This window comes from Penicillium rubens (assembly GCF_028828025.1).
Source record: "Penicillium rubens strain IBT 27055 chromosome Unknown utg000003l_segment0_segment0, whole genome shotgun sequence".
NCBI classification, from domain to species: Eukaryota; Fungi; Ascomycota; class Eurotiomycetes; order Eurotiales; family Aspergillaceae; genus Penicillium; species Penicillium rubens.
In genome coordinates, this window is record NW_026890601.1 from 8,764,016 (window position 1) to 8,789,444 (window position 25,429).

Sequence of the window (25,429 nt, forward strand, 5' to 3'; positions counted from 1 at the left end):
ACAAGCCTCACGTTTCCATTGACATTATCTTTGTTTATATGACATGCGAATAGATCATTCATTGAAGGTCCACGGGTACCTGACCATCGACGTCATCGGCGTCGATCTTGTCCGAGCTTCTGTGGGGAAGTCGACTGACATCCGAGACACTCCACGATGATCCCGCGATCCTTTTTGCGCGTACGAACGCTATTTGCAGCATTAATGCTCCTTGTCTTTCTCACCTGGACAATATTGAGACATCTCGAAACCTACATCCCCAATCTCTCGTCTCCACAGGCCATCACAGACCTGACACCCTCACATCGCCAATTCTGGCAGGAATTCCACGGCCTGCTAGAAAAGTATGCGCCGGATACAGAGCCTATTATCGAATACGAAAGGGCGTCCACAGAAGGTTTCAATGCCCACAATGCACCACCACGCCCAGATACCCTCTACATTCCAGAGGAAGACATCATAACAATGAAAGAAGCACATACCGGGTTCGTGAATACAATCGCCAACTCCCCACCCGATCTCCCCTACCTCCCAGGCACAAAAGGCATAGTTTCAACAGCAGGAGGGACGTACCTCCCAGTGCTAGTGATATCCCTGCGCATGCTCCGCCGAACCGGCTCCACCCTCCCAATGGAAGTATTCCTCTCCGACGAAGACGAGTACGAAGAGTACATATGCGACACAGTCCTCCCCTCCCTGAACGCGCGGTGCATAGTCCTATCCCGTATTCTCATTTCCGCCCCAGCCCGAATCGAGAAATACCAATTCAAGCCCTTCGCAATGCTCTTCTCGTCCTTTGAGGAACTCCTCTTCCTAGACGCAGACGCCTTCCCCCTCCAGAAACCAGAACATCTCTTCACGACCGAGCCCTTCCTCTCAACGGGCATGCTGACCTGGCCCGATTTCTGGGCTTCATCCGTTTCCCCGCTCTTCTACGATATTGCAAACTACCCACCCCCGCCAATGGACATGCGCCAATCAACAGAATCAGGCGAAGTTCTCCTCTCTAAGAGATCACATCTCCGATCCCTCCTCCTAACGACGTACTACAACTACCACGGGCCCTCGCACTATTACCCGCTGCTCTCACAGGGTGCAGCCGGCGAAGGCGATAAGGAAACCTTCGTCGCAGCCGCGACCGCCATGCAAGAATCCTTCTACCAAGTCAGCGAGTCTATCTGCGCCCTCGGCCACGAGACCCGCAGCGGTTTGGCCGGCTCCGCAATGGCGCAGTTCGATCCAGTCCAGGACTTCGCCCTGACTAGTCGTGGGATATGGCGTGTCAGAGGCGATGATACACCCGCGCCAGACGTATTCTTCATCCATGCCAACTTCCCGAAGTTCAATCCCGCTACTGTGTTCGAGATTCATGAGGTTAATCCTACGTATACAGATGAGGGTGAGTATACGCGGGCTTGGACATTGCCGGTTGATGTTGTACGGGGGTTTAATAGTAGGGTTGATGTTGAGAAGGGGTTTTGGGAGGAGATTCTGTGGACGGCTTGTGAGCTTGAGGATAAGTTTCAGAGTTGGCTTGCGTATGAGGGGATTTGTGACGCGGTGAGTGTTTACTGGGGTGCTGTCTTTGGGGTGGGTTGATTGTACCTTTGACCTGCATGTCCAACACATGGCATGACGAGTTGTTGAAGTCCTTGTCTCTTTTTTTTTAACTTGCGTATTCATCGGAAAGCATGACCAGTGCCCTCTCGTGGCTTATACCTCTACTGCCTTGTCCAAGCAGTGGTGGGACATTGCACAGGTGAAATGGTACACTTATATCAATGATTTCGACTCGAATATCCCCTCGGCGTTTAGTACGTGTAGAGGAAAGGCACCTAGGCACTTATGTAGGAGATATAGATATACTACACCACTAGTGTGAGTGCTGCAAACACTTTAGCTATGATAATACCGTTAATGATATTTTGGGTAGCTATACTACTGTAAGCAATTCCTATTGAATGGCCATTCCGGTAATTATACTACACGGCCAGATTGCTGGACGGTGTTAACGGTGGCCTGAGCTTCGGTGACCGGGGGTCGAGACGAAGAAGAGGGGGAGGACCAGGGCGACCGGGGCAGCAATTTACTGGCTGCCCTCCCCACCGCCGATCTCATCCTTTGACCACTCCTTGCCAGGCTGTCGGCGCTGGCGCAAATGAAGTCCCGTTCAGCTGGTAGCGTGGACCTCATACGGACGCGGAGGTTAACGGCCTGTTGGGGAGCGATAGTGACCTTGTGATCCGCGTACACTGGCCTACGATCGACATGGTTGGGCTTGGCATGTAAGGCAATGGGAAAGATGAACTGGTTGCAGGAGTCGATGATAGCTTTGGCGTTGGCAAAGTCTAGGACGAAACCCTCGGGTCCCATGACGTCCATGCCAATTAGGAGACCCGCCTTCAAATCCTCGACCAGATGCCCCCTCCCCAACCTCTACCTTGGCTTCATGCTCAAGGGTCTCTTTCAGGGTGGTGACCCTCTTATGGAGGGCCTTCTTGTCCTCCTTGAGTCCGGAATGCGAGTCTTCCAGCCTCTTAATCCTAGAACGATCGCTCTGGATATGCTTCTCTACTCCTTCCACGTCCGCGGACGTCCTTTCCTTTAACGTAACGAAGTCATTCTCGAGCTTTCCCATCCTCTCCTCGAGAGGCTCCTTGTCTGGTACGTTCTAGTACCAGTTGAGCCCTATACGGCATGCCTTACGTAGAAGCTTCGAGACGCTTATTACGGCAGCATGAATAAAGGTCAGAAGGCTTAACACCAAGGTAGTGTTACTAACACCCCATTGGCTCTTATGCTCATCGCCACCTACCGGGTGGCAGGGCGGGCACATCATGGCCGGCCATGGCACATTTCCCTGTGCTATATACGCATGTATAAGCCATTGCCAATGATTACTAGGTTGATGTTTATACATACCCATTATGCACTTAATGCAAGCATCCCGGATTGCTAGGTACCCGTAAGGGTCTTCATCAACCTCAGCAATAGGGCCTGACAGGCGAGACTTTTCGCGAGTTCCACTGGAGCCACAAATAACTAAGATCATTTGATTAGTTAACATGTCCCTTATGTAGATCAGTGTGGACTGTCGGGAAAGTCAGGGTATTTGAATTCATCAGAGACAGGTGTCTCCTCTGGTCTCGAGCGCCCTCACTCAGGATGTGGCATGTTCGTCGGGCACTAATAGGTCGCAGTCAATTTCGCTTACCAGCAGAAGGAAAAGGGTCAAGAAAAGCTTGAAGTTAAACTTCAGCATGGTTTGCAACGGCGAGGTGGTTATGTAGAAGGTGATGATTTGAAGTTGGGAAGAGAAATAGGAACCACGATGTGAGTGAATGGAAGGTGGAATAAGAACAGTAAAGAAAAATGAGAGAGAACTGTAGCGAGGAGTGAGGAACGTAAAGAGAAAGAAAGCTGCCACGAGGAGGAAGAGACATAGGTGGAGCTGACAGAGCTGTGGACTTGTCCTCTAGCGCGGAGCGTTAACTGTAGAAACCCCATTCCATCAACAACAACGTGGCTATAGAACGGAGAGGAGATGGAAGTAGGTCCATCTGGAAGAATCTGGTTCTATCCCAGAAAGCCGCCTGCTCTTCAGTGAAGCAGATAACACGTAGGTTGCTGCCATCTGTCCAGACCTCTTGGATATAGGCCGAACTAGGATCTTTTCCATCCTTGGTTATCTTCGGGTAAGCAACCGCTATATAAGGAGGTTAGAAGATATAGAACAGAAGCCCATTGAACGAGCGCTCACTTGTGAGAAGGAAGATGTGGCTACAACTGAAGGAGGCGATATAGCGAAATGCTAAGTCAGATAGAGAAAATGGGTTCAGAGTGAAAGGAAAATGAGGCCAGAGTGAAAAGAAAGTGAGGTTAGAGTGAAAGGAAAGTGAGGCCAGAGTGAGAAAGGATGGAGGATTGAATCAGAGTCAAAGAGACGTCAGAGTGAGGAAAAGGTGAAATTAGAGGAAGAGGAAGGAAGGACACACGTTAACCCACCTGGGCAAGATAATGCCTTTTCCCATGTGTATGGTTGTTGATGATCATGGACACGAACCACATATAGGGCAAGTGGAATCGTACCATCATCATATTCATGCTCACAAACTGTTATTCCAAGGTTAGACTCTGATTCCAGTTTGAGGAGACCCTACCTACCTAGGTACCTAGGTAGGTAAAATAAGTCCCGTGCACGAAATCTTCCGAAGACTCGATTCAGAGCGACTCCACCGACGAGTGTGTCTCCTACGAGATCTCGGGAGCCGATCACCCCGTCGGTGATCATCGTGGTCGCTGTCGCCGTCAGGTGATCCGCCGTGACGGTGATTTACCAGCCGAGAGCCCTGACGGTTACGAGATGAACTCGCCAGATGTACGCGGCAAGATTGTCCAGAGTTTCTGGGGTCATAATGAAATCGGTCGTGATTCTTTGGTGACAGTCCTCGATGACCCGATCGGCCACGACATGGAGCCATGTAATTCTTCAAGTCAAGCTTGACCTGGACCGGCACGGAACGGCATCGGTCAACACCCGCTACACCTGCGGATCCAAAGGGAAACTAGCTAGGTGAGACTGGAAGAAGGGACCAACCGCGGCGCCCAGCTCAGAATCGCCGACCAGGTCCCGCACATCCTGGCGAAAAGCAACAACGCCAGTGTACCAGGACCTGGCCGACTCCTCTGCGACACGCAAGCGAGGGTAATGAGAACTTTCAACCGAAAACCTGACCCACTCTGAATCAAAGTTGACAGCAAGGTCACCGGGAACCACCAGGGACGAACGGGACGAGACCCATTTGGAATAGGCATCTTTCGTTGACTACACAAGTCAGCAATGATGAAACGATTCAGAATCACGAGCGAAACTCACCTGCGATAGGACTGGATGACCTCGACGAAATATTAGATATACCGGACGATGTTCATGGTTGTGGCACGCGAGACTTTTGTTCCTCGCCACGTTTGTCAAAAATCGTGAGGTCTTCCAACCCACCTATGCTTCACGGGCAGCATAACCCTTGAGGCTAGATGCTGCCAGGGGGATGAAGGAGGAAGAAAGATGTGATAACGATCTATGGAAAGGAGGCTATATATCAAGCCTCCGAGAATGACAAACGCGACAAACTAGGCAAATGCTCAGTCTGCAAAGAGACAAACGCATACCCTGCACACATTGTATGTATGCATGTCAACAAAACCAAGGCATAGATGACGCCGGCGTTGTTACAACCTGCCCCTGGACTGGCGAGTTACACACTAGGCCAAAAGACCACTATATCTGAGCGTTACGCTCAGATATTCCAGGCTCCGATATATATAGTGCGTGTCGTGACAGCAGTCAACACAATCACCGTTGTCAACAAGTGCAATATCTTCTAACAAACACATCATCTGACAAAAATCAACCAAATTGAACAACTAGTATCAGAATGGAAGTTGAAGACCTCGCAACCGCGAACTTGTCGTGGGACCTCTCGAAGGGACCCGTGCCCCATCAGCTCCAAGAAAAAGCCGTTGACCACTATCTGTTAGAGGTCTTAGGGTATAATAACGGAGCTAACCATACCACTCTGAGGCTAGTTTTTGAACGCCCGCAAGTCCATAGATCTCCGTACGCACCTGTCAATACCCAGGGTGTCAGGATGGAGCTCGAATTGCAAGATGATACCGGACTAGGTCCAGCGGAAGGTCAGCTGGTCGTTACGACTTTTACTTTCACGGGAGCACACAGAAGAGCCTGTGTTTCTCATGGGTTACTCGTCAAGAGCGGAAGGACCGTTAGCGACTTTATTAATGTCGCCAAGAAGGTTAACTTGACTCCTTGTGACTTTAACTCAGTGGATTCAGGAGCTGCCGGATGTAGAGACTTCATGTCTCTATCCACTTTCTACTCTCTTCGTCCAAAAGATGAGGTTTCATTCAATTTGAATTCCACATCTAGGCTCTAGCTGATCTATCTCTCACTTGGGGTACGTATACCCAAAGGGACATTGAAGTCAATGTGTCACATAACAGATTCTTCCAAGCTAAATGGATGGAGATCACAAGAAACGTCTTCGGGAAGAGTGAGCAGAACGAGGAATTCACGCGCATCACCCTCAACCTTTTTGTTGCCTCACACCACTGTGTTACTTCACATCCTGACAACGCTAGTCCGGACTTGGATGCCACTGACTTGCACCTCACTGCTGAACGCCTATTGCATTGTGGCCTGGTGATATATAAGGGGGGAAAGTACGACCTGATCGTACCCGATTACAGCCTATGGTACGGGATTGAGAAAGACGTTGCTCTCGGCGGTGTTCTAGTTGAAGATGCGTCAGGTGCAGCTGCAACAACCCGAGTATCCCAGATACTTGGATATATGGGTAAGTGTTTCACTATTCTTTCTTTGAGATGGGAATATCTAATATAACTTACTCAAAGGATGCGTGAGCCGAAGCCAAAAGGTCCCGTCCCGGGACTCCTACTTTGCGCCAGATTTTGAAAGCACGGCGACTTGGGCTAAGGCGCTAGAAGCCTTAAAGGCCAGGAAATTTCGTTCGGGGAGCGTGTCAATTTGCTGGAGCAGACTCACCAAAAGGAGCTGATGGCAGCCAAGGCCCACTACGAGGGGAGATTGGCGGAGGCAACAGTGGCATTCAAGGCAGCCTTCATTCCTGAGGGGAACCAAGCAACTGTGCAGTCGGGGTGGTCATGCGCGGGGTGCTGTTATAACTCCAACGCAAGCGCCTGCTCGTTCCGCGCCGAGCCGCCCGACTGGTTGATCGCGAGGGCCTGTCATGTGGATTCGCCGCAAAGAATATGTCCAATAAGTAGCTTCTGGGGCGTTATCCGCTCGACTTTGACGGCAACGGTCAGCTACACGCATCACGGACCCCCCAAGATCCCGCCCCGCTGGTTTGGGTTCACGGAGTACCTTTCGTGGTCGTCGCCAAACTGTAGCCCTCACCGGTGAGCGCTTTGCCGGCCTGGCAGCAAGCTGAGAGGCAGATGCGGTGCTGGTCCAGAAGCTTGAGACGACCATAGAGCGCCCAGGGAAGGGAAAGCCCTGAAAGGTGAACTGGCCAAGTCATTGGAGCTGGACCAGCTGCGGGCTGCCAATGCGACTGCCGCAGACCTACTGGCCAAGCATGAAGCACAGGAAAGGCTCGACGGCGAGATGGAATCAGAAACGAGAAGCTACGTCGAGTGTGTGCTGCAGAGGGACGACTATTTAAGAGCCCGCAACAATTGGGTTTTGTGGCTGCGTTAACAATCATGCCGTTTGATGTACGAGACGAAAGCCCAGATACAATATGGACGATCCCGATCTATCCCCTGCCCTCGTCGTACACTTGGGCAAATCAGTGTAAATTGCAAGAGGATTATCCAGCAATCCTCCGCTAAGGCGATTTATGAAGTCATATAGGATGGAAAACCGGCCATCGCGAAATGCTGGGCATTGGTTAGGTAAATACTATCACTCTGCTCATTCGAAAGCCACTCACTGATATTAGTATATACAGAAATGCAATCCACCAAGGGACTAGCCAAATCCGAAATGAAGCCGAATCCATCTCACGATCTCTGAGGGAGATACTGGATACTGTCTACCTTGTGAAAGTGAAGCCCAGTCCTCCTGGTCCTCGACCATGCGCCTTGTCTCCAGTCTTTCTTCGAGTTCAACCCACAATCACACTTTCCTGTCACGCTGGAAAGCAGAGAAACAGACAATTAGGATGATACACCGCGCTTATGGAATCGTTTGTGGATGACTCGTTGTACAAAGAATATCGCATTATACTACTTCGCCTAATTCCTACAAGAGAAAGGAGTTTCCCTTGTATTCCGTGAAAGCTATTATTTCCCGGACATCGACCTGACACTTGATTCCGGTAACCATCGCTTCGCCCATTTCAGACTCCGGACATCATCTTCCCGTAATTTTCGCTAGAAGTGAAAGGCGACAGTGGAGGCATGGATGCAGAAGCACAGAACAGCCACAACGCAGCAAACAAGTGAAACGTGGAGCCTGCAACATCTCGACTCCCGGATAACGGGGCCTGCTGCCGCCGGCTCTGTCGAGGAGGAGAATGTCTTTGCCTCCAACGAACTATGAGTGCAAGGCAGGCTAGAAGGGCGAGTTAGAGTCGTTTAGGGCGCCGCTTTTTGTGCCCAGCAACGCAGCAAACAAGTGCGTAGCCTTCTCGCACAGGGGGTAAAGGCTACGCATTTATCATTCGACCGAGCTATCAAAGCCTGTTCGGCTACCGTAACGCAACAGGCAATGACCAGCTTTTGTCACTGGGTTGGTCCCTTTTAGATATAGATATACTACGGCACTAGTATGGAGTGCTGCCAAGCACTTTAGCTATGATAATACCCTAGTTAATGATATCTTGGGTAGCTATACTACTGTAAACACTTGAAGACAGACTTCTATTCAGACGGGAGAGCGCGTCGGCGACACAATTTAGCTTGCCTGCGTTATGATAGACAAGTAGTGAGACGAGGTCCAACTCACGAAACTGGCGGCGGAGCTATTCTGACTTCAGCTGCGCCGGTGATATCTTTGATATCGTCGAACACGTCATTGATCCGGCAGAAGTAGGTCGTTCCTAGTCGTTCATCGCCCCCGGCTAATATTCCGAAAACCTTCCCATCCACCCTTGTTATCCAAGACCCAGAGTCTCCGCCTTCTGCAAATGAATAGGAGTCATCGGAAGTCGCAATCGTGTTAATCCAAGTGATGACGAGATCATATCCGGCACCCTTCTTGCTTTTGAGCCGGTCAAGCTTAACAGATTCCAAGCCGTGATATGCAGAAGTTGTCATGCCAGTAGATCGCCCGGACTTGTAAAGTTTCAACTCATCGCGGGCATCTATGAATGAACCGCCATGGTATGGAGGATTGGTGGGCATTTTGCTATACTGGAACCCCTGAAAATTCATGAATTAGCCTGAGAAAAGCCACATATGACATCCCACTCACCTTGTTTCCAGAGACGCGATCTTCATGCATTTGCCGGTCGATTCTATGACTCGGAATCTTTATCAGAGCCCAGTCAACGGCCACTCGTCGGTTGGCCCCATCGAGCCGGGTGCGATGCATTCCACTTCCGGCAACGACATGTCCAAGGTAGTATGCTCCATTCTTGAGCATTTTTGAATATATGTCCCGTTCCTTTTCAAACTGTTGAATCCACTTCAGAGCAGCCTCATACTCGCCTTTGACAGAATCTGGCAGCCATCCATCTTCTCCCTTGTCGATCTCAGCCTTTGCGGCATAGAAAGAAGTGTCCTTCATGTCTTTGATGGACTGGGTTAGTGATTTTATGGTGATCTTCAGGTCTCGCGGCGCTGGGTGGTCGATTCGGAGGATACGTTTGGCAATATCAAGGAACGAAGGATCATCATGCACCGTCAGGGGGTGCCGTTCCCATCTTTTGAGGCCTATAATGACAACTTTAGCTACAGTACTATACACGAAATGTGCCACTTACCCCTTTTGGCATCCTGACTTTGAAGATAGCTATCTCCTTGATGCATTTCTGGCGGGAAGACGCAGTGAAAGCAGGTAAGAGCAAATGTATTCCAATCCTTTTGGTCTTTGAATCGGAGTTGCACAAAGCCACCCAAGGTGGAACAGTCTGCAGAGCTTTGATGGATTCCAATGCTCACGCCGGGGTATACTGATCCAGTGGTAGCTTCAAGTGGAATGGTCGGGTTTAGGATAAAGCTTTTGGTGCCGTCTTTCGTGAACAAAACATCGACCTCTGCTTCGCCGGACGCTGCAAGAATACCGTGAACATATCGCGCGGCCCTAACGAATGGACTTTCGCATGTTTTACGGACACGGATGATTACCGTCACTGGATTGGAACTTCGATGGGGATTCGTTCCATACCGGAAACAGTCCAAGCCAATCCACTCATGCCTGTTGGGACAACGGGCCACGATCTCCTGAGCGAGGTTCCTCCACTTGGGAAAGATGGAGTGGTTCGATTCAACAGGCGAACAATAGATTCCATTGAACAGGTGTGTTTCAATAAGCTCGACTGAGATTCCATGATGATGGTGGCGTAGTAGCAGCTGGTTGATCTCCTTTGTAGCTCGGTACCACGATCCTGGCTGTGGTCGGTTTGGCATTCTGACAAGGACCGTTGTGACTTGTTCAGGTTCAGGGTCAACCTTAGAGTGTCTTCCCACCAGCCGAATGCCCTGATACTCCAGATGAAGATCTCGCAAGACTTGTGCTGCATATCCTTCGATCTGATACACAGTGTCGGCATCATAATGAGGACCGGCTGTAATAGTACGAGCTGGTAGTGAGCACAGGTAAGGTCCTCCAGCGCGGGGTGTGGACTGTAGAAACCCCATTCTATCAACAATAACGGGGCCATGGAACGGAGAGGAGATGGAAGATGTGGAACAGAAGCCCATTGAATGAGCGCTCACTTGCGAGAAGGAAGAGGTGGCTGCAACTGAAGAAGACGACATGGCGAAAATGCCAAGCCAGAGTGAAAAGAAAGTGAGGCCAGAGTGAAGAAGGATAGAGGATTGAATCAGAGTCAAAGAGATGTCAGAGTGAGGAAAAGGTGAAATTAGAAGAGGAAGAGGAAGGAAGTACAAACGTGAGCCCACAATAGAGAACCCAAGGTTAGACTCCGATCCTAGTTCGAGGAGATCCTAACATAATACTAGGTACCTTAATACTAACATAATGCCCATGGATTGAGTTGCAGGAGCATAATATAGCATATTTTCCTAGAACATACCTAGGTATTCACTAGAAGACCAACGAGAGTGGTAGGATGGAACACAATCAATGTTGTATTAGGCGGTTGGTTATACGAATATTATACTATATAATGAGTGGTAATGAATTGCCTGCTAAGATACAAATCATAAAGGGAGTCCCCATCCTTTAAACCAAGGTTTAGTTCTGCCCTTGGTCTCTCGGGTTTACTTCTAAGATTGAAAGACTTGACCTCTTGATATCTATAGATCGCCTAATCAGACGCCGCATAGTATGACCAATTCGTTAGCATGCATCCGGTGTCCCACAGAGAACATCAGTGATACAGTACGTCCCTGGCGCAACAGCCCACACTCTTTAAGTGATGATTTAGACCCACTGCCAAGAAACTTTAGTCTACATTGGGAATTATTCCGAGAGTTGCCGTGTATTTCGCCGTAAGTGAATTACATCGTAATTTCAAAGCTGTATTAGCTTGTACATTGAACTTACGTGGCACCTCCATGCCCCTCGCCCGGAGCAGCTTTTCTCGGGAAACACTTTTGACTAACCCTAGATGGCTCCAAAAGTGGCTTTACAGCAAAGGGTTCCTCATGAGGCATTTTCATTTTCGAATCCGTACTGCCGAAATGCGTTAGTCCATAGCCAGTTTTTCCGGGGTATCCTACATATTCAGTGGGCCTGTACTGTATCGTATACAGAATATATGGCGAGGTGTACATATTCACCTGCACATTCGATACGTTTGGTACCTAGATTTCCATTTCAGAGCTAGCGTGCGCCAACCCCCTCTAGTGGGGTTGGGAGACCGACAGTGTTCCTCTGGAGATCGAGCTGAACGGTTTTCTACTACCATCATATTCAACATATCCTGAAAGATGTCAGATATATTCGGGTTTGATAACACAACCTTCCTTTCTCTGGCCTCTCTTCTTTCTGTGTCTCAAGGATCACAGGAAATCGCGGAATATACTACTATTAACGAGGTTCCGGATCATGATGAATGGGAGTCCGAAACTGAAAATGATTCAACAATAATGCACCAGCTCTCAGGCTCTACATCAAAAGACCAGGTGCTAGCGAAATTCCTTGATCACATTGCCGAAACATTTTCCCAAGCAAAATCCATCCCACGTCATGAACGACGGCGGTCTAAAGCGACAATCAACGGAGCCATCCATGTGACGGCATCGGGTCTAGTCTTCGATCACGGCGATCCGATTGTTTATGTTGCAAAAAATGGGATTGGAAGCGACTCAATCGAAGATAGCAAGAGAATGAAGATAGACGAAGAATTGGCAAATAGTCTGACGAAATGGATGAGGATCATCGCATCTACCATGAAGCGACCAGCCATCGACAAGGATCAGATGTGGACGAAACTCATCAGCTACTACAAGCAACGTCTACATATCTACATATCTCATATCAAAGGTTCATCTAAAGATGACCTCGCTGCCGCCTTCAATATGAGGTCGGATGGGATTGTTTTAGCAAAAGAGCTGCATGAATTGTCTGCACAATACAAGGCTGACAGCATACCCTTGGAGGTTTTGAAACGCATGATATCTATTGCCTACCAGCTACGTCCCGTGGCTGCGCCCGTTGGACTAACGTCCCATATTGGAAGGATTCGGCGCTCTGTATTCTTTTTAGGCCGCCTGAGATCTGCATATGAGACATTTAAGGAGACCGCCATCGAGCTTCAGAAATCCTTCAAAACTATAACCATTTCTTGTCTCCCTCCACCCGATGCCAGATGGCTGAAGAAGAGCCAACTGATTCAAAGGGTTCAAGAGCTAGTGAAAATGGAACAAGTTCCACAACCGCAGAAACATCATCTTGACAAGCTGCGGGGTCGCCCGACCAATTTATTGACTACCTGTCATGCTGAGGTTCAGCTTCTTCTAAAATTCGAAGGTTCCTTTTCCACCAACACAGATCCTTTCCCATATATCGGGTGTAGTAGAATGTCATGTTGGCTATGCTACCAGCTCCTTGCTCACTACAAGGATAAGAGGACGGATACTCGAGGATACTACCAAACACGCGGTTCCCATGGTACGGTCTACCCATTTTGGCATATTGCACTAGGCAGCGATTCAGTTTCTTATCCTCGCGTTCAATTCAACCTCTCTGTTGCTCTCCAAGATATCCAGGTCTTAATGCAGCAGCAGCTCAAGGATTTCCTTCGCACTCAACGACCAAAAAGAGCAGAATCCTCGACAAATGTGACAGTTGCGGGAGGAGCACTGAAGCACAGCGCCCTTACAAGAATGAGAGAAGCAGAGTCCTGGACAACGCCAGGTGGTACGGAAGGCGAGGTTGGTTGTTTGAAAGAACTTGTGTGCTCTAGGCAATGTATTCGGTTTCCGGCCACTGGAGAGCCTGCTCATTGTCGAATGATTGATTTTTACCGCTGTCCCACCGACTACCCAGGCACAGAGCCTGTGACCTTTTGCATACCTGACTTAAGCACTTACTGGGGCAAATCCAATTTCGACCGCGCCCACCGACAGATATTGATCAAGGACCAAGACCTAGCCGAACTTAATGGGGATTATCTTTTCTACTGGTGCCGAAAGGATGATCTTCCGCCAAACAAGTACCTGATGAACCTTTTACGGATCGACTCTGTTCCATTTGAGGAATACTTTTGGTATGGTGATGTATTCATCACGAAGTTTCATGAGGACGAAGGCTCATTCAGATTTGATTGCGAGGATGTGCCTGAGGCATTTTTAAGCCTCGAGCACTTGATTGAAAATATGATTCGCTCGGAATGGGAGCGTAAAACTCCAGAAGATGAGATTCGCAGGTGGCAGTATTTTGATACTAAGCAGGAAAAAAGAAATGCCGACAAGCAGGTCATACTGGAGCGAATGTAAGACTGACTCGTTAATGACAAAATACCTATACTTCATTTCGCGTTTTTAACACATTGCCTTCTATTCTAGGACTTTGACAGAGCGGAGTATACTGGAAATGTTTCCAGGTATGCTAGAATACTTGGCAGTTACATCGTGCGACGATGGAGCGGTAGTGGACGTGTCTTTTCGGGACAGCCAGGTTGATTCGGGAAAAATGGAGATAACAAGGCTATGCCGCAAGACTGCTCTGCAGCAAAGAGGCTGGAAAGGATTCTCGTCGAATGACCTATAATTTCTATGTGCGTCGTCATGGCTAGCTGATTTGATTATTTCAATATAGTGGGACCTCAGTAATGTCGTCAAACATAAATATTGTAATACACTATGGGAGCGACCTGCATGTCTGAGGATACGGAAATATCGATCTTCCGATGAAGCTGTTTTGATATGAGCTAGCGTATTTTGGCAACCCGGATCAGAGAAATAATCGAAGAGTGTAGGTAGTACCAGTTTCGCCACGTACTGTATAACTAAGTCGGAAATGTTCTGTTAAGAAAAAGGACAGTATGGAGACGGAAGTCGCAATAAAATGTGAACTGACTCCGTGCCCCTGCCCCTAGGATCTCTGAGTGACTCGGAGCCCGCGGACACCGGCAAGATCCCGGAGGTGGGGCCAGGGCCTGACCCTGTTGTAATTCCAGCGCTCTCATTGGCCAAGGGGTCCTCCAGGGCTATACTCCGTACATGATCGCGTTGATAGCCACACCGGATGAGACTCGTTCCATGTCGCGCCATTTTAAAAAATGCAAATAAAAGCGTCTTCCGACCACAGAGTAAAAAAAATGAAGTCACCTTCGTCAATGGACAATTTCTGATAGCCTGCAAAGCCTGCAACGATTCATTTTGAAACTGGAGAATCAAGAGTAGACCCCAATGGCTACCAAAAAGGTCGAATATGAGTTCGGCGGCCCGTAAGAGAAGCAAGACATCTTCGAGGCCTCACAGCTGACTTCCCACCAGCCTCGGAGCCGCTGGCATCATCATCGGCCTGCCAATCCTTCTCCATGTCCTCTTTCTCGCTTGCAATGATATCAGCGGATGTCCTGCTCCTGGCCTTCTGAGCCTCCGGACATTGACCTGGGACACTTTCATCCTTCAGATTCCTTGGCCAGAAGACGGGATCTGGGGTTTTGGTAGTTGGTCAGTTGCAGCGTGGGTGCTGACTTACTACCTTGTGAGCCTTGTGCTGTTCCGTGTACTTCCAGCCAAAGAGGTGCTGGGCACCAAATTACGAGAGTCGGGGAAGCCGCTGCGATACAGGTTTAACGGTGAGCGGCCACGCCTTCTTCATGCTACTGTTGGTTCCAAAACGCTAACTGCAATAGCCTTCTTATCCACTCTCGTCCAGCTCGTGCCCTGCGCTATCGGCACGTACTACTACGGGTCGAACTTCTTCCTCTGGGTATGGATCGTCGATCACTACCAGCAAGTGCTTACCGCAAACCTCGCCCTTGCTCTGCTGATATCTCTTGTTGTCTATGCCCGTAGCTTCTTGGTGAAGCCAGGTAACCCGCAACTACGCGAATTGGCACGCGGCGGCCAAACGGGGAGCATTATCTATGACTTCTTCATCGGGAGAGAGCTCAACCCGCGCGTGCACATCCCTCTGATCGGCACAGTCGACCTCAAGACGTGGCTGGCGATGCGGCCCGGACTGACGGGTTGGGTTTTGTTGAACGCATCCTTTGCAGCGAAGCAGTACCGTATGTACGGGTATCTTTCGGATAGTATGGTGTTTCTGGTGGCGGTGCAGGCATACTATGTCCTGGAGGGGCAGTATGCGGAGGAGGGAATCGTGGGAATGATGGACTTCAAGACGGATGGGCTGGGATTTATGTTGACGTTTGGGGATATTGTGTGGGTGCCGTTCTTGTACTCGACGCAGTGTCGATATCTGGCGACGAATCCGGTGCATATGGGACCCTATGCCTTTGCGGCTGTGGGAATCATCTTCGCTGTGGGGGTATACATTTTCCGGGCTAGTAATGCGCAGAAGATCCTCTTCCGTGAGAACCCCGATCATCCAGCTTTCAAGAACATGCCGTTTATCCAGACGAAGCGTGGCACGCGACTTCTCACGGGTGGCTGGTGGGGTTACGCTCGCCATATCAATTACTTTGGCGACTGGTTGCAATCTTTGCCATTCTGTTTACCCACGGGCATCGCCGGCTACGTTGTCCATCCTGCGGGGGTTGCAACGGGAGTTGGTGCGGCAACGATGCTGGACGGCAGGAAAGTGGTGCCAGGGGATGCGGCTGGTTGGGGAGTCCTGATAACTTATCTTTATTCGGTGTGGTTTGGCGTACTGCTGGTGCACCGAGAACGGAGAGATAATAGGGTATGTGCGGAGAAATATGGTGAGGACTGGGTTGAGTACAAGAGGGTGGTGAGGTGGAGGATCTTGCCAGGAGTGTACTAGACGGCAGGAATAAGTAGATACCATGATACTAGCCACGCTTGTCCACTGTTTATCTTCATGACATGCACCCAGCCAATGCTTGTCATTATTATCATTTCCCCAACCTACCCCAAGCCGATAGTCTATCAATTCAAGTCCCTTCTAACCAGCTTGATAGATCCAAAAGAGTCCAAAACTCATTGTCTTCATATAATACAGTATACAGAGTCTATAATAGTACATAGTCACATCCATAATCTCTCTACTCCACCTTCAACCCATTCCGCCGCGCCGCCTCAACAGCCTCAATAAACAAAGCCTTACAAGGCACCGAGCTACCAAGTCTCGCACAAAGCAAGAAAGCCCCACTCAACTTCCTATGCAACGAGTACGTCTCCTCGGGTGGCGGCGCAAGTCTCTCCCGAATCATAACCGGAATAAACGCGCGCACGCGATCCGTGATCGTCTGGTTACTGAAGTCGTACAGATCCGGCGAGGAAAGCATGAACGGCTCAGCGAGGGTTATGATCGAGCTCAGGTGCGCATCCACCATCGCCTGCGATTCCATGCCGGTCAGGTATCCCAGCTCGATAGAGAGGTCGTGACAGGCTTGACGGTCGTTGCGGGTGGCGGCGATTAGAGTGCGCACGTAGGGAGTGATGAATTCTTCCGGGTAGGCGCGGGAGGCGCCGAAGTCTAGGAGTTCGAGTTTGTTCGTTGAGGCGTTGTAGAGGAAGTTTGTCCAGTTCGGGTCGGTTTGCATGTAGTGGAATTCGGCGATCTCGCGGAGGCAGAGGCGCATTATTTGGGTGCCGATCCAGTCGCGTTGCGTTTGGGTGAAGTCTGTTACTTTGGTTACGGCTACGCCGTCTAGCATTTCCATTGTGAGGACTTGTTTGCCTGAGGCGTGGGCGATTATCTCCGGGACGACGAAGACGGGGTCGTCGGCTAGCAGCTCGCGGAAGCGGTTTGCGCCTTCGGCTTCGCGGATATAGTCGCATTCCCAGGCTAGCTCGGTGCGTGCATTTGCGATTGTTTTGTCGAGGTACAGACCCTTTGGGAGGAGGCGGGAGGCTGTTAGGAGAATGGAGAGGTTGTTTAGGTCGCTGTCGATTGAGTCGGCGACGCCGGGGTATTGGACTTTTACTGCGACGGGTTGGCCGGTGCTTTTGAGAATGGCTGAATGCACTTGGCCAATGGAGGCTGCTGCGATAGGGACTTCGTTGAAAGTGGTGAAGAGGTCGCGCCAGCTGGGTCCGAGGTTGTCGGTAAGGACTTTGTCGCGCTGCCAGGCCGGCATATAGTCTGCGCGATCTTGCACTCGCTGGAGGACCTGCTGGATTGGTTCGGGGAGCATGTTGGAGTCTAGATGAATTAGCATGGGCATTAAATACACCGGTGAGCTAGACGATGCAACGAACCTTGGATGCTCAGCATCTGGCCCAGCTTGAGAGCTGCGCCGCGCATTTTTGATAGCTTGGCTACCATTCGTTCCATGTTACCAGCACTGAACATAATCGAGCCATTATCCTGGCTGCCAGTGGCTCGCCGTAAACTCTCCCCAACAGCGCCGAATGCCATTGACGTCGCCAGGCCACCGTACTGCCACAGCCTGCCCAGACGAGAGGAGGGCACGCGCGACTCTAGCATCTGGTATGCTTGTTGTTCCTTGGCCTCGGCGACGGTCTTAGCACTGGGCACCACGTCTTCTGCGACGCTGGCCGCAAGCTCCTCCATCTCCTGGGCGTCGGATTTCGGAGTCGCAGGGGTGACCGGCTTAACATCATCCACGACCGACTGTTGAGGCTTGGCGGCCAGCTTCCACTCCCTCCTCGGCGGAGGCTTGCCAGATATCATGCGCGACACTCTCGGGCTGTGGAAAAGACCTTGGAGCATCTCCTCGGATATTTCCTCCCCGACAGAGGCCGGCTTACCCGGTTCAACAGACGACTGGAAGACATCTGCGTTCAACCCAGCATTACCAACTTGAGCATCTCCTGCGACCTTGGGTACCTTCACTCTCGGCAGGCCCGAAAGATCCGGCTCCGACCGACGCGATGGCTCATAAAAAACATCCTGCTGCTTGCTCACATCCAAAGTGCTCGGTTTCTCATCACCACTGTATGTTGCCGCCGAAGCCGGGATTTGCGATTCAGCCTGACGTTGCAGTTTGCGGGCGAGGTCGGGGGGTGGCGACGTTACACTGCTGGGCGGCTTATCGGCCGATGTCGACTTGTCGGGGAAGTCTGCCGGGCTCGGCGGATGTGGTGGCGAGGGTTCGTCAAATCGGCGTGCCAATGCGGCGGCGGCTTGAGCGGTCAAGATCAGGCCCTCTGTCTGGGCCTTGATACCCTTGGTCAGGGAGGATGTGCGCGTGTAGACATCTAATTGATGTTGCCGGATAGCCAGGTGTTTGGCTGCAACCGTCTTGGACACATTGAGAAATTGGATGGCGTCGAGCAGACGCTTGCCTGACATGGTTATGGAGATAAACTCTAGTTCATGACGGGGAAAATAGGGGATGATCAGCGAGATAGTAAAAAATGTCTCAGGGCCAAAACGCAGTTAATAATGCGAAACAGTCAAGCTGATAGGGAGCACTCGGGACTTGTGCGGCGGCCTCCGCTTTTTTTTGCCGATCGGCGAGCTTCTTTCTATAAGACAGTCTCTGGTCCACATACAACATACATTGCTTCTCATTATTCTCATTATTCCCAATTAATTCTGTTTAGACTTGTACTTTATACAAAAAGCTACATATATTATACTTCAACCCTATATTCCTAATTACACAATGCTCTTCAAAGACACCCAAGACCTCGAAGCCGAAGTCACACTCCTCGAGTCCCGCCTCCAAGATGCTCGCGCCCAACTAGCAGCCTCCGAATACCCCAGCCCACCCTCCTCATGGGCCGTTAAAGGTAAGCAAATCTATACCTCTAAAGTCGCATACCTCTAGCTAACCCTCCTAGCACAATATAATACCACTAATACCAACCCTACCGCCTCAATCCGCACATCTCTCCACGCCCTCCTCCTCCTCTCAGACTCCGCCCTCCCACTAGGCTCCTTCGCCTACTCCAGCGGACTAGAGTCCTACCTAGCGCACAACAAACCCTCCCGCACAGCCCCAATAACCTCCTTCCACCGCTTCCTCAAACTCTCCATCGCCTCAATCGCAAGCACATCCCTCCCCTACGTGCTAGCCGGACACCGGCAACCCTCAACCCTCGACACACTAGACAACGACATAGACGCATCAACGCCGTGCATCGTCGCGCAACGCGCAAGTATCGCCCAAGGGCGCGCGCTCATAGGCGTCTGGGAGCGCGCATTCAGAGTCAGCTTTGCGCGGCCCGAGACTCCGGTTTCGGAGGGTACACAGGCCGCCATCGCTGCTATTGATGATTTGTCCGATGCGCTGAAGTCTTGTCTTGAGGAGGATGAGGATCTAGGCCCCAAGGGTCATTTTGCCCCGCTGTGGGGTGTGGTCTGTCGCGCTATGGGTCTGGACTTGCAGCAGACGGCGTATGTCTTTGTTATGAATCATGCCAAGGCGGTGCTTAGTGCGGCTGTTAGGGCGGGTGTTATGGGCCCTTACCAGGCGCAGAATGTGTTGGCTAGTCAGGCGCTCCAGGATACGATGATGAAGCGCATTGCGCGGGAATGGAATACACCTGTTGAGGAAGCTGGGCAGGTTGTACCTGCGCTGGATCTTTGGGTTGGAAGACATGAGTTGTTGTATAGTCGGATCTTTAACTCATGAGAATGTCAAAGAATGTTAAGAACAATACAAGAATCGAGAATATTCATAATGGACAATGAAGTCATCGGGGCATGGGGAAAAAAACCTCACATTGCATTCGTCATGTTGCTTTGTACTTTTTGTTTTGCTCCGTACACGGTAGTCCTACATGACACAGAAATCTAGAATAGCTCAGCCTCCGAGGAAAATCAGTGTGCGCCGGCCTCTTGTCCAGAGAGGATGAAGAACGACGCCCCTGCGCCTTGAGAAACCCACCATTGCTTTGGTTTGTAGAAAAAAACAGAGGGAAAGAAGGGAGAAAATAAAACATGCCCCGAATTGGGGCTAAACGTGCATAACTCGTCAAACGCCGGCCCGAACCAGACCTGCTAAACCACACGATAAACACCACACCATGAACCTGTCCGGATGTGACACACTAAAAAGAGATAGACGTAAAAGAGGAAAGCATCGAAAGGAAGATATAATACAGGAGATTTGAAGGTCGATCAGAGGGTAATATGCATGTGGTCGTTGCTTCCGAAAGATTTGCCGCAGTTAGGGCACTTGCGGGAGCGAGACGTAAGACGCTCCTCGACGCAATCTTTGCAGAATACATGGCCGCATGTCTTGATCGCCGTATTTTTGAAATTGCGACGGCACACGGTGCACAATGCAAGTGTCTAAACAGGTTAGCTGTGGTTCATTAACACATGCGGGGATTCAACGACATACTCGCAGCATTTCATATTCCGAGGACGAATTGCCAAGACTCTTGTTCTTCCAGTTGTCCAAACTCTTCTTGGTATCCGCAAGTGACTGTTTCAACCCGGCGACCTCTGTCTCTGCTTGTCGCAAAGCAGAAGCGGTGCTTCCCAGTGTCGAGTTCTTGGATATTGACAGCCCTTTGAGCTCGGCGACCTGGTTTTTCAAGCCTTCCATGAGGATATTGCTCTCAGTCAACTGCTGCTGAATCGCGCGGTGCTTGTTCAAGGCTGTATTTAATGCCTCCTTGGTCTCACTGGCTTGCTTGTCCATGTTAGACACCAATGACCGGGTAGAGGCTTCGGACTCCTTCAGCTGAGCCACAATATCTGATGTCTTGGAGCTTTGCATTCTGAGCGTTCTAACTTCGACATCTCGTGCTTCTTTGCTTTTCATTGCAGCAAAGAACTTCTGATCTGCTTTAGACTTCTCCGCCGTCAGCCGTGCAACCTTCTCCTCCATAGCCCCAAAGTCGGTAACTTTCTGCGATGCTAGAGTTGCAAACTTCGTGTAAGCTGTCTGCATCGACGTCAACTCGGTGTTGAGCATGGAGTACTGGCGTTCCAGGCTGGTATACTTGGCGCGAAGCTCCTCCAGTGGCATATCGTTGATATTGTCGGCGGACTTGGAGCCCTCAACCTGTAGTCGCAACCTTTGACTTTCTGACTCTAAGGCGGTGATTCGAGCCTCCCTAGCGTCCGCCAGCTCTTGCAGTTTCAGACTAGAAGTCTTCTTCTGATCTTGCGCAGCCTTTCGCATCTGCTGGTCTGCGAGAAGTTCGTCGCGGGCGTTCCGTATCCGAGCCAGGTCCGTTTCAGCCCTCATCAACTGAGCTTCTTTCTCGGCAATCGTACTCTGCGTTTCATCTTCCACTTGGATCTTGTATGCGGTTCTTTCCGCGCGGTATTTCTCTGCTTCCTCACGAAGTTGAACATTTGTCGCTTCCAAATGGTTGATTCGCTTAACTACATCGTCATATTGTGATCGAAGGTGCTTGAACAAATCCGTGTGGGCGTAATCGTCATCGGTGAACTTCGAAGACTGGGATCGCGATGTGAGCGGCAAAACGACAATTTAATGACGGGGTGAGTCCAACCTTGACTTTGATTTCCGTAATCTGGCCTAGTAGACTGGCATTCTCGGCTTCCAGTTGCCGTACTTGTTCCTTTTGTTTCTCCGAAATTGCAGTGAGCTTATTATTGGCTTCTTCCAACTCGGGATTGCGTTCTCCGGCGGGGGTGCCTCCATTTGCGGGTGACGATTCTTCGCGCTTTGATTGTGCCGTTTCCCCAGGTCGTTGAATACCCATAGACTGCTGCTTTTCCAATTTCGCAACAGTCAGACTCTTGGCACGATCAAGTTTCTTTTCGGCTACCAGATATCGCAGGGAGGCTTCCTCAAGGCTTTCCTCCAACTGTTGCTTCTCGGCTAGGGTTTTTTCGAGTTCGGCGATCGCTACTTTTTCCTCGGCCAATTTCTTTGCAAGGCGAGTTTGTACCTCTGAGATATCGGCAGGCGCATTGGACTTAGACTGAACTTGAGAAATTATTGCGCGAATATCCTCCGACCGCGATTTCAGATGCTTCTCGAACTCTTCAACATCTTCAAACTGTAAGGAGCTTTTAAAGGAGGTTTCTGCAAATAAAGTCAATATTGGAATAGTGGGTGCGATGTGGGGCAAAAATAATGGTACTGACCTTGGTCTTCTGCTTGCGATGATCCAAGTAGTATTTTCACTTCATCGATCAACTAATCTGAAATTAGTCCCCGCTCCAAGATTCCTTTCAGGTTGACCGGGGCAAACAATTGGGAAAACCTACCTGTTTGAACCACAGATCGATAACACGAAGATGATCGTTGTGAAACGTGGCAGCCTTTGACATCTGGCTCAAACGTGATTCCAGCGAGGATTTCTCCCGCTTATACTCCTGCATCTGGCGCAAAATCGCTTCTTTTTGGAACCGCTATCGCAAGAAGCCCGATTAGCATATATTCCAGAGGGGACTCAAATCGAATCTCTGAACCGCGGAAGAAATCCAAAACATAAACTTACCTCCAAATCATCTTTCCATGGCATATCGGCATCCGGATGAGGCTTGCTACCACCGTTAACACTGGTAGCCTGCTTCTTTAACGGCGGAGCCGAGTCATTGTTGTCCGCAGCGGGCCTCTTCCGGTCTTCCATCTTGACAAGACCGGACTCTGAAGACGTGACGGGGGGTTCGACGGCCGGCATCAGTGGCTAGACTGGCATGAGAGGGCTATTATCACCACCGGACCGTCCGTCAGTCAGCCAGACGCAGATCTCGAGACTGTGTCCAATCCTGTCGAAGGAAAGTCCGGTAGAAGAGTAAATGTCCAGTAACCGAAAGCGAAAGAAGTGGAAGTGAAAGAAGGGTGGGCGAGCAGACGATAGAAGGGGTGGGATGGCAGAGATCGAGGAGTTGAAGACAGGAGGATTTTCAACGAGGTTTAGCGTCCGCTAGTGCCATCACGTGATCCTCGCCCACTTCCCCGGCCTGGAACTTTTTACGATCTTCATCAATCCACACCTTACAGCAATGGGCAGTCATGAAGTCCTTTTCCAGTTCTGCGATTAGTGAGTATTATCTGACTGTGAATTATAACTGTGCAATCTCTGACTGTGTGTTTGATAGATAAAACCGGCAAGAAATTCGCCCCGAAGGCGCCTATCCGCCGTGCGCCCGCCGCCGCGCCCGCGAGACGACCTAGTGTTGCTCAACAGTCGTCAGCTGAGCCTGCCCAGGAGGAGAAGGAAAAAGCCAAAGATGTAGTTTCCTCTGATCTGACGCCTCCTGTGGCTGCAGAGCCAGAAGCAAGGGCAGTCACAGAGGCCTCACCTGCGGTAGTCGCTGCGCCAACCACGGAACAAACACCCGTTGCTTTGGATACTGCAGTTACTCCACCGATCGCTACTCCTACCACCGCTCCGATTGTTACACAGAGTGTCGCACCTACTGCTACGTCTACTGCTACAACCGCCGCTACACCCATCGCCAAGCCGACTCCAATCTCAAAGCCGATCTCAAAGCCCACTCCGATCCCTAAGCCAACTACTATCTCAAAGCCGACTCCAATCCCCAAGCCGACTGCAATCCCAAAGCCAACTCCGATCCCAAAGCCAGCTGTCCCGCAGAAGCGCACTGCCGCCATCTCTATCTCGCAACCCGCACCTGTCTCAACCGCCCCGCCTACCCCTCCTCCCAGTCAACCCACCCCATCTCCTGCCAATGTTCCGACTACCGAGGCTCAACCTCCATCGTCTGAGGAACATGGACCAGAGACAGCTCTTTTGGAATATGCCAGGATTGAAACAGCGCGGGCCGCAGAAAACCTTGTTGATTCAAATGAAACTCTACCCCAGCCTCCGCCTGAAACTGAACGAGCTGCCCCAACTGAGCGTCGACCAACAAAACGCGCTCGAACTTCATCCACTACAGCTGTCCCAGCTCGGAAGAAATCGGTATCCGTAGCGGCAAGACGTCGAAGCTCCCAATCAATCGTGCCTACCATCGAAGATTCAAGCGCAACACCCAGTGAATCCAATATTTCAACCCCAGATCCCACAAAGCCGAAGAAACGAAAGTACTCGAAGGCCGGTACCTCGGATCTTGAGGGCAGCGAGAAGCCAAAGCGCACCCGCAAGAAGCGCGAACCTACCCCGGAAGGCGCAGAGACAGTCGAGATCTTGCCGAACGTTGTCAAAATGTCTGAGCTTTGCAAAGATCTCAGAACCGGAAAGAAGTCCAAACGCGAGACAGAGCTACGCAAGATCGATCAGGCTGAAGAAGAACGGAAAAAGCAGGGCGGGACCCCTGGGCCAGGAACAGGAACGCCCGTCAAGCAAACTGAACCCGAACAGGAGAAGAATGAGCAACCAGTCGATTGGAAACCCCAAAGTGGCCCCATTATGCGAATCGTCAACGGCGAGATCGTGCTGGATAGTGCTTCCTTGCAGGTCGATCGTCACGCGGATGCCGCCCGAACCGCCGGCGATCTCGAAGATGTGGTGGAAAGCTCGTTCACGCGAAAGGTCAATCAGGCCTCGTATGGCAAGCGTACAAAGACTGAAACATGGGACGAAGAGTTGACAGATCTGTTTTATCGCGGGCTCCGCATGTTCGGTACGGATTTCATGGTCATCAGCAAAATGTTCCCGGGCAGATCTCGTCGTCAGATCAAGTTGAAATTCAACAATGAGGAGCGCCGTGATCCGCAACGAATCAAGGAGACCTTGATGGGCCCGTCTGAGACTATCGACATTGCGACGTACTCAGAGATGACGAACACCGTCTATGATGATCCCAAGATTGTTCAGCAAGAACTTGACGATGAGAAGAAGCGGATTGAGGACCAACACACTAAGGAGAAGGAGTTGCAAGAGGAAATGCTTCGAAACCCCAGTGGTGATTCCAAGGATGCGAAGGATGCCAAGAACGACAAGACGGGTGTTAAGAAGTCCCGCAAGAAGGCCAGCATGAAGAACCAGGGAGGCGGAACCGAGGAGGTTCTGGGATCGATAGATGACTTCCCCATGGCTTAAGTCGGGGATTCTAATGGACATGGATCATATGAAGTGAAGAATAATAGGTCACGGCGTTCTGAGTGCGGGATTACAAGATACACATTGATCGAGCCAGGAGTTTCAGGCTGTTTGCTAGCTAATTGATTTGTTGCTTCATTACATTTCTCCCATTGTGTACGTGTCGGTTTGATAATGGCCAAAAGAAATTAGAGCCACCGGTAAACGAGTTGTTGCTTCTTTTGACCTTTCTTAAAAGGCCTTTTTGGCCATCTTTTTGATATCTCCTTTTCCTCAAGTC

At 50.5% G+C, this 25,429-nt stretch overlaps 10 protein-coding genes across 10 annotated transcripts; 6 read left to right on the plus strand and 4 right to left on the minus strand.

Annotated features, from left to right (window-relative positions):
* Positions 1-156: 156 nt before the first annotated feature.
* Positions 157-1,599, plus strand: N7525_009582 (alpha-mannosyltransferase; the record flags this gene model as incomplete). The annotated part of the gene is made up of 1 exon (XM_002563637.2): positions 157-1,599. One exon carries the CDS (start codon positions 157-159, stop codon positions 1,597-1,599), a length of 1,443 nt encoding a protein of 480 aa, XP_002563683.2.
* A 487-nt stretch (positions 1,600-2,086) lies between these two features.
* N7525_009583 (uncharacterized protein) lies at positions 2,087-2,836 on the minus strand (the record flags this gene model as incomplete). Its single annotated transcript, XM_061214787.1, has 3 exons — positions 2,087-2,149; positions 2,435-2,661; positions 2,707-2,836. The coding sequence occupies 3 exons, from the start codon at positions 2,834-2,836 to the stop codon at positions 2,087-2,089; spliced, it is 420 nt and encodes a 139-aa protein (XP_061069218.1).
* A 2,599-nt stretch (positions 2,837-5,435) lies between these two features.
* On the plus strand, positions 5,436-7,261 carry N7525_009584 (uncharacterized protein; the record flags this gene model as incomplete). Its single annotated transcript, XM_061214788.1, has 4 exons — positions 5,436-5,865; positions 6,033-6,374; positions 6,534-6,960; positions 7,036-7,261. 4 exons carry the CDS (start codon positions 5,436-5,438, stop codon positions 7,259-7,261), a joined length of 1,425 nt encoding a protein of 474 aa, XP_061069219.1.
* Positions 7,262-8,508: 1,247 nt separating this feature from the next.
* On the minus strand, positions 8,509-10,488 carry N7525_009585 (uncharacterized protein; the record flags this gene model as incomplete). The annotated part of the gene is made up of 3 exons (XM_002563641.2): positions 8,509-8,928; positions 8,981-9,441; positions 9,492-10,488. The coding sequence occupies 3 exons, from the start codon at positions 10,486-10,488 to the stop codon at positions 8,509-8,511; spliced, it is 1,878 nt and encodes a 625-aa protein (XP_002563687.2).
* A 1,137-nt stretch (positions 10,489-11,625) lies between these two features.
* Positions 11,626-13,635, plus strand: N7525_009586 (nucleic acid/nucleotide deaminase domain-containing protein; the record flags this gene model as incomplete). Its single annotated transcript, XM_061214789.1, has 1 exon — positions 11,626-13,635. One exon carries the CDS (start codon positions 11,626-11,628, stop codon positions 13,633-13,635), a length of 2,010 nt encoding a protein of 669 aa, XP_061069220.1.
* A 915-nt stretch (positions 13,636-14,550) lies between these two features.
* N7525_009587 (uncharacterized protein) lies at positions 14,551-16,096 on the plus strand (the record flags this gene model as incomplete). Its single annotated transcript, XM_002563643.1, has 3 exons — positions 14,551-14,588; positions 14,638-14,945; positions 15,003-16,096. 3 exons carry the CDS (start codon positions 14,551-14,553, stop codon positions 16,094-16,096), a joined length of 1,440 nt encoding a protein of 479 aa, XP_002563689.1.
* A 241-nt stretch (positions 16,097-16,337) lies between these two features.
* Positions 16,338-18,553, minus strand: N7525_009588 (protein kinase COQ8; the record flags this gene model as incomplete). The annotated part of the gene is made up of 2 exons (XM_002563644.1): positions 16,338-17,440; positions 17,497-18,553. The coding sequence occupies 2 exons, from the start codon at positions 18,551-18,553 to the stop codon at positions 16,338-16,340; spliced, it is 2,160 nt and encodes a 719-aa protein (XP_002563690.1).
* Positions 18,554-18,869: 316 nt separating this feature from the next.
* Positions 18,870-19,841, plus strand: N7525_009589 (urease accessory protein UreF; the record flags this gene model as incomplete). Its single annotated transcript, XM_002563645.2, has 2 exons — positions 18,870-18,996; positions 19,048-19,841. The coding sequence occupies 2 exons, from the start codon at positions 18,870-18,872 to the stop codon at positions 19,839-19,841; spliced, it is 921 nt and encodes a 306-aa protein (XP_002563691.1).
* A 488-nt stretch (positions 19,842-20,329) lies between these two features.
* Positions 20,330-22,821, minus strand: N7525_009590 (E3 ubiquitin-protein ligase BRE1; the record flags this gene model as incomplete). Its single annotated transcript, XM_002563646.2, has 6 exons — positions 20,330-20,503; positions 20,556-21,626; positions 21,682-22,220; positions 22,283-22,334; positions 22,406-22,549; positions 22,639-22,821. 6 exons carry the CDS (start codon positions 22,819-22,821, stop codon positions 20,330-20,332), a joined length of 2,163 nt encoding a protein of 720 aa, XP_002563692.2.
* Positions 22,822-23,156: 335 nt separating this feature from the next.
* N7525_009591 (transcription factor TFIIIB subunit BDP1) lies at positions 23,157-25,149 on the plus strand (the record flags this gene model as incomplete). Its single annotated transcript, XM_061214790.1, has 2 exons — positions 23,157-23,184; positions 23,243-25,149. The coding sequence occupies 2 exons, from the start codon at positions 23,157-23,159 to the stop codon at positions 25,147-25,149; spliced, it is 1,935 nt and encodes a 644-aa protein (XP_061069221.1).
* Positions 25,150-25,429: the final 280 nt, after the last annotated feature.